A 12,486-nucleotide genomic window follows, 5' to 3' on the forward strand; every position below is an offset into this window, starting at 1 on the left:
ACAACATGACAGGAAGCAAATTGCAATGATTTTTATTCTGTTCAAGTGAAGTGGCACTTACGATAAATGAAACAAAAAAGAAAGAAAAGTTATTACAATGGGACTTCTGGTTTACAAACAGGTGTAACTGGCATAAAAATGACAATGGAATGGCTTACCAGGAAACCAAAATGTAAATCACTCAAGGAGAGGTCAATACTGTCCCCAGAACACATTTTTCAAGTAACGTGTTGTAATTTGCTCTAACGTGACCTTTTTTATTGACTCAGTTTGCATAAAGTCAGAAGAAATAGAGTTATTTGAGAGCACGGGGTGTCAAACATGCAGCCCCGGGGGACCAGAACCAGGTCCATTTTGGCTCATTTGATGACTTCACAAAGTGTAAAAACTGGGAGAGATCTCAGTTTCACTAGCAAGGAGTGACAACATCTGAAAAGTTAATAGTTTTAAATCTAGACAAGTTAACACTTTCGTCATTGGTAACTGAAATGACAACAGACTCTGTGAATGTGGAAAAGCTGAGGCATACTGTTGAGATTGCACTTTTGTAGGATGCAGAAAATGTAGTTTCAAAATGGATGACCAATTAGACAAGAAAATGTAAATAAATAACAAGTAACGAGGGAGTGGGGTAACTGGTGTGGTGTGCTAGGGACAGGGTGAGATAGGGGCCGATGTGGTGACCCTGAATTGGAGCAGCTGGAAGAAGAAGACAAAGACGACACATACATAATCTTACGGGCGTGGCTCACTTAAGATTATTTGTGGCCATTCGTGGGCTGTGAACTGATGTTTGACATCCCGGCTTTAGAGTTTTGCTCACAGTGGACATTTGGCACATGTGTAACAATATCCACACAGCTGCTGCTCCTGCTCCCCAAAGCCTCATCATCAACTTTACTCGCTTTTTGGTACCAGCTTCCCACTTCACCTCAACGTCGAGAAGAGCAGCCATCACAGCAAGGTGCAACATTACACGAAGCAAAACACATGAAGAGCAACGATGGCACGTATGTGGCTTTGGAAATGCAGAACTTCAGCATTTTCTTAGCTTGCTTAAAACACCAAAAATGGTGGTACCAAGAATCAGTCGCACTGTGTGGTGGAAATGAGGCCTTGTAAGGAGCAGGTACGCAGGTGAGGCTTTTAAGCATTGAAGCACCTGAAAGAGCTCAATTTAAACTGCTTTTAAATCTGTGTTTCTCAAATCAAACTGTCATTAAATAAAATGATACGGCACTGGATAAGAGCACAGAACTGAAAACATATAACATGCAAACAACATTTTCATGATGCAGTTTGAATAAACATCTGTTATGTGTTGAATGTGTGAAGAACCCTCATACAATACAATAAATAAATAAGAAAACATTTTTTAAAAATGTCTGCAAACAGAAGCAGTGTGTGGCATTTACACATGAAATGCTACTAAGACTTAAAGCCAATCAAAATCTGGGAAATCTGAATGCAGCTCTGTTTTAAATCAAAACGTTATAGCAGCAAAGACCCCTGCTGTCATTTGGTTTAAGATGTTTTCTGTTGATGAGAATCAATAAAATCTCACAGTAACAGGGGCTTCAGGTCAAGAGCTGACAAGAAATACAGTACAAAGCATTCCCTAGTTGTGTGTTGATTCAATTAGCAGCTGAAGCTTGGCAGAAATGTTTAAAATCTCAAAATTTAAATTGCTTCAATAAAAAATAACTAACTGGGATATCCTGGCTCTCTTATTGCTGTACAAGAACCATAAAGTCAAAGACACTGAGAAAAAAAAAACAATTTAACAGGAGAGTAACCGAATAAAAAGGAAGCTAAAACCTTTCACCTTTTCACTCGGTCAGTCTTCTTCAAGTATGAGTCGTTGCTGTCCCTTTCAGTGGAAGTCGCCTGAGATAAAAGTGTTTTACAGTACAGACAGCTGCAGCTTCAGCAGCAGAGCAAAGCTGGAATACACTGATTCTTACGAGAGCTTTAAGCTAGGAGAGAAAAACACCAAGCTACACCGTTAACTAGGCCAGACGCATCACCTCCACGCTCACCTTTATGTATATGTGCAAAGCAAATGATAACATTATTATTGACTGACCCAGCACCAGGAAGTGACCATTTTCATAAACTGCTTATACATCATTATAACTGAGCGTCGCTGGAGCTGGATCTTCCAGTTAACTTAGCGGCTGGGTTTTAAAATCTGTCAATTAGTCATTTTATTTACATTATGCAGGTTATGAAGGTCAGCTTTTCCAGTAAACTGATGCAAATCTAAACATCACCCCTGAAGGCTCACGGGCTGCAGCTTCAGCAACAAAAACACATCACTGGCAAAATTATTAACACCAGAATTAGTTCTCTTTTTCAATAGGTAGCTTTAGGTTTCCCCTTTTTAAATTATAACTTAATGGTATATCATCTTTTTAGAAGCATCCCGCATCCTGCAGGACAGCTAACGCTTTCAACTTTGGCTCCTGACTTTTTTAATAACCAAACTGACCTTAAAGTATATCATTGTGAATGGGAAGCAGTTTGTAGAGCAACAGCTGACTGTTCAGGAGGACATCAATGGCACCAATCAGCTGTCTTCTTCTTCCAGTGACTAAGTGCTTTTGTAACAACCCTGCACCTCTCTCCTCAGAACTCCATCCCCTCGTCACTTTCACACCAGTCCGACGGAGCATCGGTGCCGAAGTAACGATCTCCGAAATTCCCTGAGAGGAGCAGGTGAAAGAAGACGGGACAGAAAAAGTTGGACTTTTCTTTATTGTGTTCTCTGTAGTGGGTGACATCCGTTGCGAATATGGAAGATTTTAAAGAACATAACTGCCTTTTTTTTTACCTTTTTCCTAACTTAATAAGATTATAAGCTACACTGTGTACAGAGAGGCTCATTTATAATCACAGTGGGAAATTTCTAAGATCATTTTTGCACCTTTGCTGCCACTGATTTGGATGTGAGACTACAGTGTGTATAAAGAACAGAGCTCTTTCGAGCAAATGTTTACATTGTAAACCTTCCCAATAACTCCCTTTACCTTGCTATTCAAATATTTATAATCCTGGCTAATAATCTACTTTAAATAAACCTAAAACACACCGCTGACTTTTCTGTGGCTTTCCCTAACTCGCAAACACCCTGCAGCCGCTCTGCTGGTGCTAGATTTTGTCTGCAAACGGTAGAGCTTTCATCCATGCAGCAGTGGTTTTGTACTTTGTGTAATTCACAGATGATTTACCTTTTAATGCCTCTTATTGATTTATAGGTGACCTTTTCTTATAGCCTCCCACTGTTTGTCAATAAAGGCCAAAAAATACATTTCAAGGCCAGAGTGCAAAAAACAAACTTGGTTGTTGATCTCTTCCAGCTCTGCAAAGTCCATTAATTTCTTCCATTAAGGCCTCTGACACAGTCCTTGTTTCTTATCAGGACACTTTACCCTAGATATGCTGTCAGTAAAGTTTCTTAACACACTGTTTTGTTTTGTTTTGTTTTGGGCAAAACCAGAAGATTTATGGGGCTAATTATGCTTAAAACTCTATAAATCATGTTAATCGTCTATTAAAAGTACAATGTTTTTCAAACAGATGATAAATGAACTTTGATAAAGCCAGAGTGCATGTACTCACCGATGCCTGGTATGATGTGGAACTGGTCGTTGACCTCCTTGTCTACGGCGGTGGTGATGATCCGAACTTTAGGGAAGGCGTAGGCCACCGAATGGACCCCCATCTCAGCCATAAGCAGGGACAACAGGAAGATCTTATCCTCAGCTACATCGTGGTCCTTCATGTGGAGAAACACAGAACTTATTTCTAGATGATGTCGGTGAAAGAACACATCCAAGCAGAATGAATAATTTCATATATTTACATAATAACTTCAGCTTCATTAACAGCATCACAGGGTAATAAATACTAATGACCTGAGCCTGCACAATGTTTGATAATGGATAAAATAAATCACCTGCAGCACTTTTATTAAACTGATGGTATCTTTTAAAAACAAGCATTTCATTGTTTGCCTACCCTGAAACAGACACTTCAGCCCTGAAGGGTTGGAGCTGGCCAAACAGCCTAATCCCTGAAGTAATCACACTAAGGTAGCTTAGAGAGAATTTAAAAACATCAGCACTTTTTAGGACACCAGTTTTCACCTTTATTTAACCAGGAAGTGAAAGTCTGTTAGCATAACAATGTCTTTTTGCTCTTGGGTCAAGAAATGCAATATTAACCTAGCACGTATTTTGAGGTACGAACAACTGAGCTGTGAAGACGTGGGGCCAACCTACCAGCAGAACTCTGACCGCCATGAGCGCAGCAGCTCCAGTGGACACGGTGCTGTCCATGAGGATGACGTAGTCTTCACTGATGTCTTTGGGCAGACGAAGGTAATGAAGCTGGAGGATGGAGAGAAAAAACAGTGAGAAAGCTTATTAAATCTATACAACATAAAAATCTAACTTGTACAATAATTAGCACTGTGGAAAAAAATAAATCAAACAAGCAACTTATTAAAGAGACAACCCTGTTTGAACAACAGAGTCGAACACGAAGAACCAGCTAGATCTGACATGTAAAATTGTGTTTTTAATGTTGCCACACTGATAAAACTTTTATAGTATTGCCTAAAACACACACACACACACACACCTCTGGTTCTCCTGTGTCATGATTGGTCTGAATGAGGATCTTTCCAAGTCTGATGTCTTTACACACAGCCATCAGAGCCTGCTCCATGGTCTCTCCCGCCCTCAGGATAGAAACACCCGTTATCTGGAAAAACAGACATTTTTGTGAGGTTTATTAGAGCGATGCAGCTTATCTGGACCAGAAAACACTAAAAGGTTTAAAATTTATGTGCACTTAAACCTTCGGCTCCTCCAGATCTTTACATATGTGCAAAATTATCATCTTAAGTTAAATGTCCTCTTATTATAGTAACTGTTAATGTCATCTTAAAGGACTTACTCTGTTACCGCACAGCCTCTTCCCCTCATAGATGCTACCCTGTGGCGTTTCCACAGACACTGACTGCAGAGGAGGAGAAAGAGCCAAGAGGAACAAAAGGAAATTAAAGGCTGAAGTAAAACAATCTTAGCAAAATCCCAAAACGTTGAATCTGTTCATCTGGACGTAGCATTTTCAGTGGGAGAAACATTTCGTCAATCAGTCTGAAAACGCGACGTCCAGATGAATGGATTCAACCTAGCTGGATGACTGAGCAAGCATCAAGACAAATCTTGGCAAGAGTTGATGCTGCTACTATTGAAAATGTTATTAGTAGACTTCCTGTTCAGACCAGAAACGCCAACCTGCTACGGAGCATAAGCAACAGTAGAAAAAATGTGCTCTACAGCAGCGGTCCCCAACCTTTTTTGCGCCACGGACCGGTTTATGCCCGACAATATTTTCATGGACCGGCCTTTAAGGTGTCGCGGATAAATACAACAAAATAAAACTAGTACCGGTACTGAAAAAAAAGAAAATTTATTCATAACACACGTGAAAAGACCCAGGAAAACCGAGTAAACAATAAAAACGATAACAAAATAACGCTGAAAACCGATAAAAACCCTGAAAACCATACATTTCACACCTGAGCCTCAACTCTCGCGGCCTGGTACCAAACGACTCACGGACCGGTACCGGTCCGAGGCCCGGGGGTTGGGGACCGCTGCTCTACAGGAGTAAGAGCAGGAGTTCAGTTAAAAATCTTCATGCAAAAACTCACCTTGAGAGGCAGGAAGGAGAGGGCATGCTCTATCAGGAGCCTCATTAATCTCTTGGAGTAGAAGATAAACTCATCTCGGTTAGTTTCCCTGTTCCTACACAAACACAGACGGCAGATGCAAACAGGATGACCCTCTGCTTTTTTATATTTTTTAAAAAGAAAAGATTTTTTTATGGCCTAATAAAAAGTCAGCACCATTACACTAGCAAGCTCCTGTTTGATTATAATTTTTAAAGAAATAACTTTTAAATATTTTCTTCTCGTGATCCACATCCCAACTGCAGCGGCTCTATAGCTCAGAAAACTGTCACTATAGAAAGGTCCTGTCTCTTATTTTATTTTGAAGTGGTGCCCACAGTAGGCCTGTAAAAACGTGTAAAGTACAAGAGGTGGTTTGGTTGCAAATCTGCAGCTTCACAGGTAGGTGTCTCTAAATCCTACTCACTGGCCAATTTTAACAAGACTTTGCTTGTGAAATGAGCGTATGAAAGAGTGTTCGTTCTGACCTGATTATGGTGTGCATGCCACGGACTTGTGGCGTGCTCTCCATCACGCTGAGGGTTTTGGGTAATGGCTGACCCTGGTGAGCTGAGGCCAGAGCCGATCTGCGGCAAACAAAACACATTCATGCATCCAAAGTAAGAGACGTGTCTACATTCATTCAACTAAATACTTTTACTGGATTTGCAGGTTAACTAATCAGAACCAATCAGTTCATTTTTCATCTCTTTTTTTATTATTCTGAAAGAAAATATTGAAAACAAACTAGTATTGTAGGTTCTGTAACAAATATTTCAAAATGCCAGGTATTGTACAGCTGCTCAAATATGTACTAATACAAATGTAACCTAAAATCATTTCATTAATTCAGGAATTGATTTAATTTGTACTTGTTTTTTTTATATTTAAGTGACATCTAATAATCATCCAGCATAGTGATGTAATCAGTCAGCTGACCGATGAGCCAGAGCTACCCTGATGTAAACAGAAAGGCTTCAATAGATGCACATCAGTTCTCATATCTGCTGTTTAAAAAAGGTTCAAGTGTCATTTTCATTAACTGCCTTGAAATATCAAATCTGTAATCAATGAGCAACTTTTTACACCAATAATCACAAAATCACACGACACAGAACGATGCTCAAAGAGGTTATATTAAGAAGCTGCAAACATCTTAAGTCCTACCACTACAGAGAGTGCACTGCTTACAAACACCAACGACCAAACGCTCTGCAAAGCAGACATTTTAAGGTTAACTGATGAGGGGCCGGTTTCACAAAGATAAGCAGAGTTTCCTTTTTTAAATAAATTAGCCATTAGTCCATCCATCTCACCAGTCTGTGTAGATATTAACTGCTATAATCAGGACTAATGTCAGTGGCACTGCTTCCTACACGAACGATAAACATGTAGAGCGGGCGGCTCTACGGGATTACAGCGTTTGGCCACCCCAGCATAAGCATGAGGCATCTTTGTGTAACTCGCCCCACATTACACGGTTTAACAAGCCTTTTTGATTTTAAAGCAAAAGTCGAGAAAGAAGCTGATTCTGTGTGTCAGCTGCCAGACTTTTAGAAACACAGCATTAAAAGCCTTGCTTTATTTAAATCAGTGTTCCCCCTCAGACACTTCAGGAATCGACAGCATCGCTCTGAGGGGCAAATTCAGAGTGCAAAAGTACATGTCAATAAATGAAGGACTTGATCCTGCCCTGGCTTTTCACCTGATGTAGAGTCTTTAGATTTAGAAACTGTGGACTCTTCAACTCTATTGCTCCATTGTTCGTGGCACTGGAAGCTTTCTTAAATCTAGCAAGGCTTTTGTTCTCAGAACGTTTTGATCATAATGCCAGATAAAAGTTTGCACTTAAATAAATCAATGCGTGCCATGACCTTGAGGCCACAAACAGAAAAACAATAAAAGCAATCATGAAAAAATTAAAAATTTGGCATATGTGGCGCATACCGTTTCAAACACATGCTACTTAGAATACTAAAGAGCAATGAAACTATTCTGCTTCATGCACACTCTGCTGTTGATAAATACAGCATGCTTTGTTTTAATTGTGCACAGCTTAGATTAATGGAACTGTGACATTTGTGGAATCAAACCCAGCAAACGTGTCGGTTTAACTACAGTCAGAATATGTAGTGCATAGTTTAACAAGTTAAAAAGGCTTGAGTGCATTAAATCTAAGACTACAAATCTGTATCTTTAAAGACTACAACAGTGAAAAAAGGTGCACGAGGTGAGGCTCACATATCCCAGCGCATCTTCCTCTGAAGAAGGTGACAGATATTTGTTTGGTGAGATTAAGTGTTTAAAGGTGAAGGCAGGAGGAAACACAGGGAGGAAAAAAAAAAAAAAAAAAAAACACACACACACAAAGGGACAAGAGGAGGAAAAAAACAAAACAGAGAAAGGAAGAGAGAGAAGAGTATTAGCAGTGAAACAGCTTCACCACATTGCTGCTGTACAACACCGAAAAAACACATTCCAGCTCTGCACTGAGGAGCACGCTCACTTCAATTTATCTCATGAGTGGGGTTCGCTTAAGGTGACTCAACTTCAGAAACTGGGATTAGTTTCAGTAAAAGCTGTGAGGGCAGCCGGAATTTCTCCACATTCAACAAATCCATCTAAGAGCTGACCTTAGATTTGCTGAACCATTTAACCCACTGAAACTTCAGCTGAAGTAGGCTTGCAAATTCATCTTCGTTCAAGGGTGAACTGAAGCTAAGAACTTCTACTTCTCAGCAGGTTTCATCTCACACATACAGGAGCACATGACCATCTGTGATCACACATAATTTAGGTCTCCACTCCAGCTTTTCTGCAAGTTTACAGCATCCTGTGGACATCAAAAACTGATCTTTCTCCTCTATCCTGCACCATAAAGTCTATTCTGTGCCTCTGGACCAAAACATGTCCCATTTCTTTTTTTTAAATGATGTGAACTGGCACAGGCTTCGCCGAGCTGGCTGCATGTTGTTGTGGTTAGGTGTGAACATGACCTGAGGAACTTCAGCAAACTAGCCAATCTATGTCTGAGAGAACCAAATCAGAATTTGCCTAAGTTCATAACCATGAAAAACAGGTTGTTGGTCCAGAATAGAAGACAGGACATAACGACTTGTCTTCTTCTGACCAATCACATTTGTGCTGGATGTGTTTGCATACAATTCATGTGGAGAGTAGAGACACATTTCTCAGTGATTTTGCTTTTCTCCTTTCTTTCTATTTTAAAATCTAAATATTTAAGCAGCTTAAATAAACAGTTCACAGAACAGGAAGTCTTGGCTCAGATAGATCCTGTTTCAATATTGTTTTATTTTCCAGACAGTATTACATAGTGGATAGCACCTGGCTCTACAAAAACACTCAAATATTGCCTGTTGTCCTGCATTAGCAGACTAGATGATAGTTTTCCAGATTGCTTCTGATCTTATTCACTACCAGGACAAAATGAAGGGAATTTCATTTTCTTTTTCAATTCTGGGATCTCTATGAGACTTTTACCTGAATAAATAAAAGATAACAAGTGTGAATAACTCATTCATTAACTTGTTATCACAATTTCTAAACTCAAACTATGATCAATGGTTTCCAGTGACTTACAGGAAACTATTAAACTCACTATTCAGGTCATATACCGTAGTTATATGACAGTACAAGAAATATTACACACAAAATGTGCCACTGGTCATGACGCTTTAAATGATGTTTAATGACATGTTTTTATTTTAATCCATGACTTGAAAAGTATAGGCTGATTAGGTGTTTTCACAATGAATACATTCAAATATTTCTGCTGAGTAAAACAAATAAAAGATTAAACAGAGACAGAGATGATAAAATCATTATAACCCTCTGACCATTATGAAAGGAAATCGGGATAAAACAGAATTAAGTGAAAAGGCAGGTGAAGCACTGACATGTGTATGAGTTTGTAGTAAAAACAAAACAGTTTAGTCTTTGCAAATAAAAGAGTGAGGCATTCTTGAAAATGTAGTGGCATAAAAGAGCAGAAAAAAGATGACTCTGAGGATGTGGTAATAAAAAAAAGCACCAACAATCGTACCTCACAGTGATCTCACGCTGGAATGGTTACACAGCATTCAGCCAGGAGAGGAGGGGTCGTGCACGTACAAGGAGACACACACACACACAGACACGTGTGTGCAAACAGCGAGAAACATAAGAAAAAAAACAAAAAATGAGACAAGCGGCTTGTCAGAAAAAAAGGATCATTCACAACATAAACCTCTTCCCAAAAGAGAAACAAAAAATTCACAATACACAATAAATGTTTGCCTGTGGAGAGTCGTACATTTGAACAGACAAACACTTCAAGTGTGAACTTTAATTTCATGTTTGGCTGGACAAGAGTTTAACTGTCATATATCAGCTTTTTATGACCACTTCATTTTACTGTAGAAACAACAAGTGAAAACAAGCGAATTATTTCATGAGCTGTCAATTTTATATGACCAAGTGCGAAATAATGTAGTTTAAAACCACAGTCGTGTCAGAAGTACTGATTTAAAAATCTGCAACTTTCTGGATACACAGCACTATGCAAAGGTCTTGAGCCACCCCGTCCTTTATATATCAATGATTTAAAACACAAGCAAAGAATAGTGGTAATACAGTTCAGAAGGCAAAGAAGAGTTGGTATTCTTTCCTTGGCCAACAAAGGAAAGCGCATAATGCCAACGTTTGTACTTTCCATATAAATATAACCATGAATGTGTTTTTTAATTTAAAAAAGGCATATTTTAGTAATTTTAGTAAAGGCAAAGAGAAAAATATACATGCTGACCTGTGTGTGCCCGTCTATTTCTCATTATTACATACTGCACACACGCCTGTGAATGTGACAGATGCTGTGGGTGTTCCGGCAGCGACCATGACTGAATGTGCTGAAGGTGGAGCAGATCATTGTTAGCGGTAGATCAAAAAGTGAGTGGATGACAGAACAATGAGGTGAGCTAAGATGAAGGACACGATCTTTCCTTAAAGGGTCATTAATTTAAGGTACCTACTTAAGACCTCTAACCACGAGGTGTAAAAGGGAAAAAAAGCATAAAAAGACGTCACAAATCTTCCTCCATCACTTCAAATGGCAAAAGGGAAAAGTGTCCAGGAATTTTACTTTCCTGATTTTTAGTACCCTTAATTACTTTTAGTACTATTTTATCATAAAGGCCACTGTCGCTTAACTTCATCCAAACTACTAAAGCAGAGGAGAAAAATATGACATCAGCTAATGTGCTCTACCATCAGACGGGAAAAATAGCAGCATGTGACATCGTGTTATTGTCCACAGCCCATCCTGTTCACCAGGTTTAAATTCCTGCAACTTCTTCCAATTTTTCAAAAGTTCAAGTCAAAAGTCTGCTGTGTTCGCACAACAGAGGCAATCCAGCACAGGACAAATGCACACCTGCAAGTGGTCAAGTGGTGTGTGTCACTACCATGAAGGTGCCAGCGTTCAAATTAAAGTGAAGTGTGTTTTTCATTTTCTTTTTTATAATAGGTGAAAAAAAGAAAAAAAAAATCAAACTTCACCTTATTGTTTGTCCCAACTATGGACCTGACATGTCTGATGAATCTTAGATGTTGGGATGTTTTGGTAAATTTGCCTCCGTCTTTTATTTCTGTATCATTTCCCCCAAAATAAAAATAAATAAAGAAGAATCTTTTGCAGTCAACGCCCCATAGGCCATGTTCACACTATTCCACACCAGCCAGCACCACACTTACTTTGAAAGGTTAAAAAAAGATTGTGCTGAAGTAATCATAAAGGCATTCCCACCTTAGAGTTTTTAGAAGAATATGTACCTACAGTGAAAGCCGGTCAGCAAAATATAAGAAGCTCTATCTAAACATGTAGGAATAGTTAATGCCAGCTTTAATACATTCCACCTGTCTGCAGAAACTACAGATCATAGTATCCTTTATAAGCCCATGCAATTAAAGCTGCAATTTTCCAAAGTAATCCCTCACATCCTCAAATGACAAAATGACAAAATCATAAACATTCCTTACCTTCTCCAGCTGACTGTGTACGTGCTGAACAATCAAATCCAAAGCTACAAAGTTCTCTCCACCTGCACATAAAAAACAAGCAACGTGTAAAGTGCTGATAGAGAAGAGCGCTCCTGTGCTTTTCTATGGTGAACTAAAAATACTGCCACTGACCTCTGGGAACCACAATGTCAGCAACCTGCACAGTGGGCTCAATGTACTGCTCAAAGGCTGGCTTTACAAATTTATTGTACTGTTTGATGATGCCGCTGATGTCCCGTCCACGTTGTGATATGTCCCTCTTCAGCCTCCGTATGAGGCGGATGTCTGAATCTGTATCTACGAACACCTTCATGTCCAGAAGCTGGCAGACAAAAGCCAAAAGGAGGAATCACTCATCGACCTGTAACATTTTTATATGCGCAGTTTTTTGCTTTTGCTGCATTTATTTGATCATTTTATAGTGATTTCATGTTTCTGTATATGTATATACATATTACACACAATGACTATCATTATTGATATTAGGATATTTTTGTAACTCTTTATGGGGTCAATACATTTAAGGTGCTGGCCCCATAAAGGCACCACCAGTTCAGGTTTTATATCAATACTAGTAGCAGGCTTTTCCTGCAAAGTTTTTGGGTATCCTTAAAGTTTAAGCACCTGTGCCCCATTTACTACAGTAAGCTGCAAGTTCTCCTTGATTTGCAAAAGTATCGATAACAGCA

At 39.2% G+C, this 12,486-nt stretch overlaps 1 protein-coding gene across 4 annotated transcripts in view; it reads right to left on the bottom strand.

Moving 5' to 3' along the window:
- Window positions 1-16: 16 nt before the first annotated feature.
- LOC113037547 (uridine-cytidine kinase-like 1) overlaps window positions 17-12,486 on the bottom strand; it is a 29,626-nt gene continuing 17,156 nt past the window's right edge. For 2 of the 4 annotated variants that reach the window (XM_026194772.2, XM_026194774.2), the window contains exons 6-15: window positions 11,930-12,119; window positions 11,777-11,838; window positions 7,985-8,004; window positions 6,232-6,330; window positions 5,726-5,819; window positions 4,963-5,025; window positions 4,645-4,767; window positions 4,284-4,391; window positions 3,622-3,778; window positions 17-2,705 (exon numbers count right to left, since the gene is read on the bottom strand). In XM_026194772.2, coding sequence (XP_026050557.2) covers window positions 2,629-2,705; window positions 3,622-3,778; window positions 4,284-4,391; window positions 4,645-4,767; window positions 4,963-5,025; window positions 5,726-5,819; window positions 6,232-6,330; window positions 7,985-8,004; window positions 11,777-11,838; window positions 11,930-12,119 — 993 coding nt within the window. In that variant the 3' untranslated portion in view covers window positions 17-2,628. Of the gene's footprint in view, window positions 2,706-3,621; window positions 3,779-4,283; window positions 4,392-4,644; window positions 4,768-4,962; window positions 5,026-5,725; window positions 5,820-6,231; window positions 6,331-7,984; window positions 8,005-9,806; window positions 9,824-11,776; window positions 11,839-11,929; window positions 12,120-12,486 lie in introns of all 4 variants that reach the window. The other 2 variants (XM_026194775.2, XM_080289642.1) reach the window with 1 other exon arrangement.

This window comes from Astatotilapia calliptera, chromosome 15 (genome assembly GCF_964374335.1).
Source record: "Astatotilapia calliptera chromosome 15, fAstCal68.1, whole genome shotgun sequence".
In the NCBI taxonomy this organism is placed as follows: Eukaryota; Metazoa; Chordata; class Actinopteri; order Cichliformes; family Cichlidae; genus Astatotilapia; species Astatotilapia calliptera.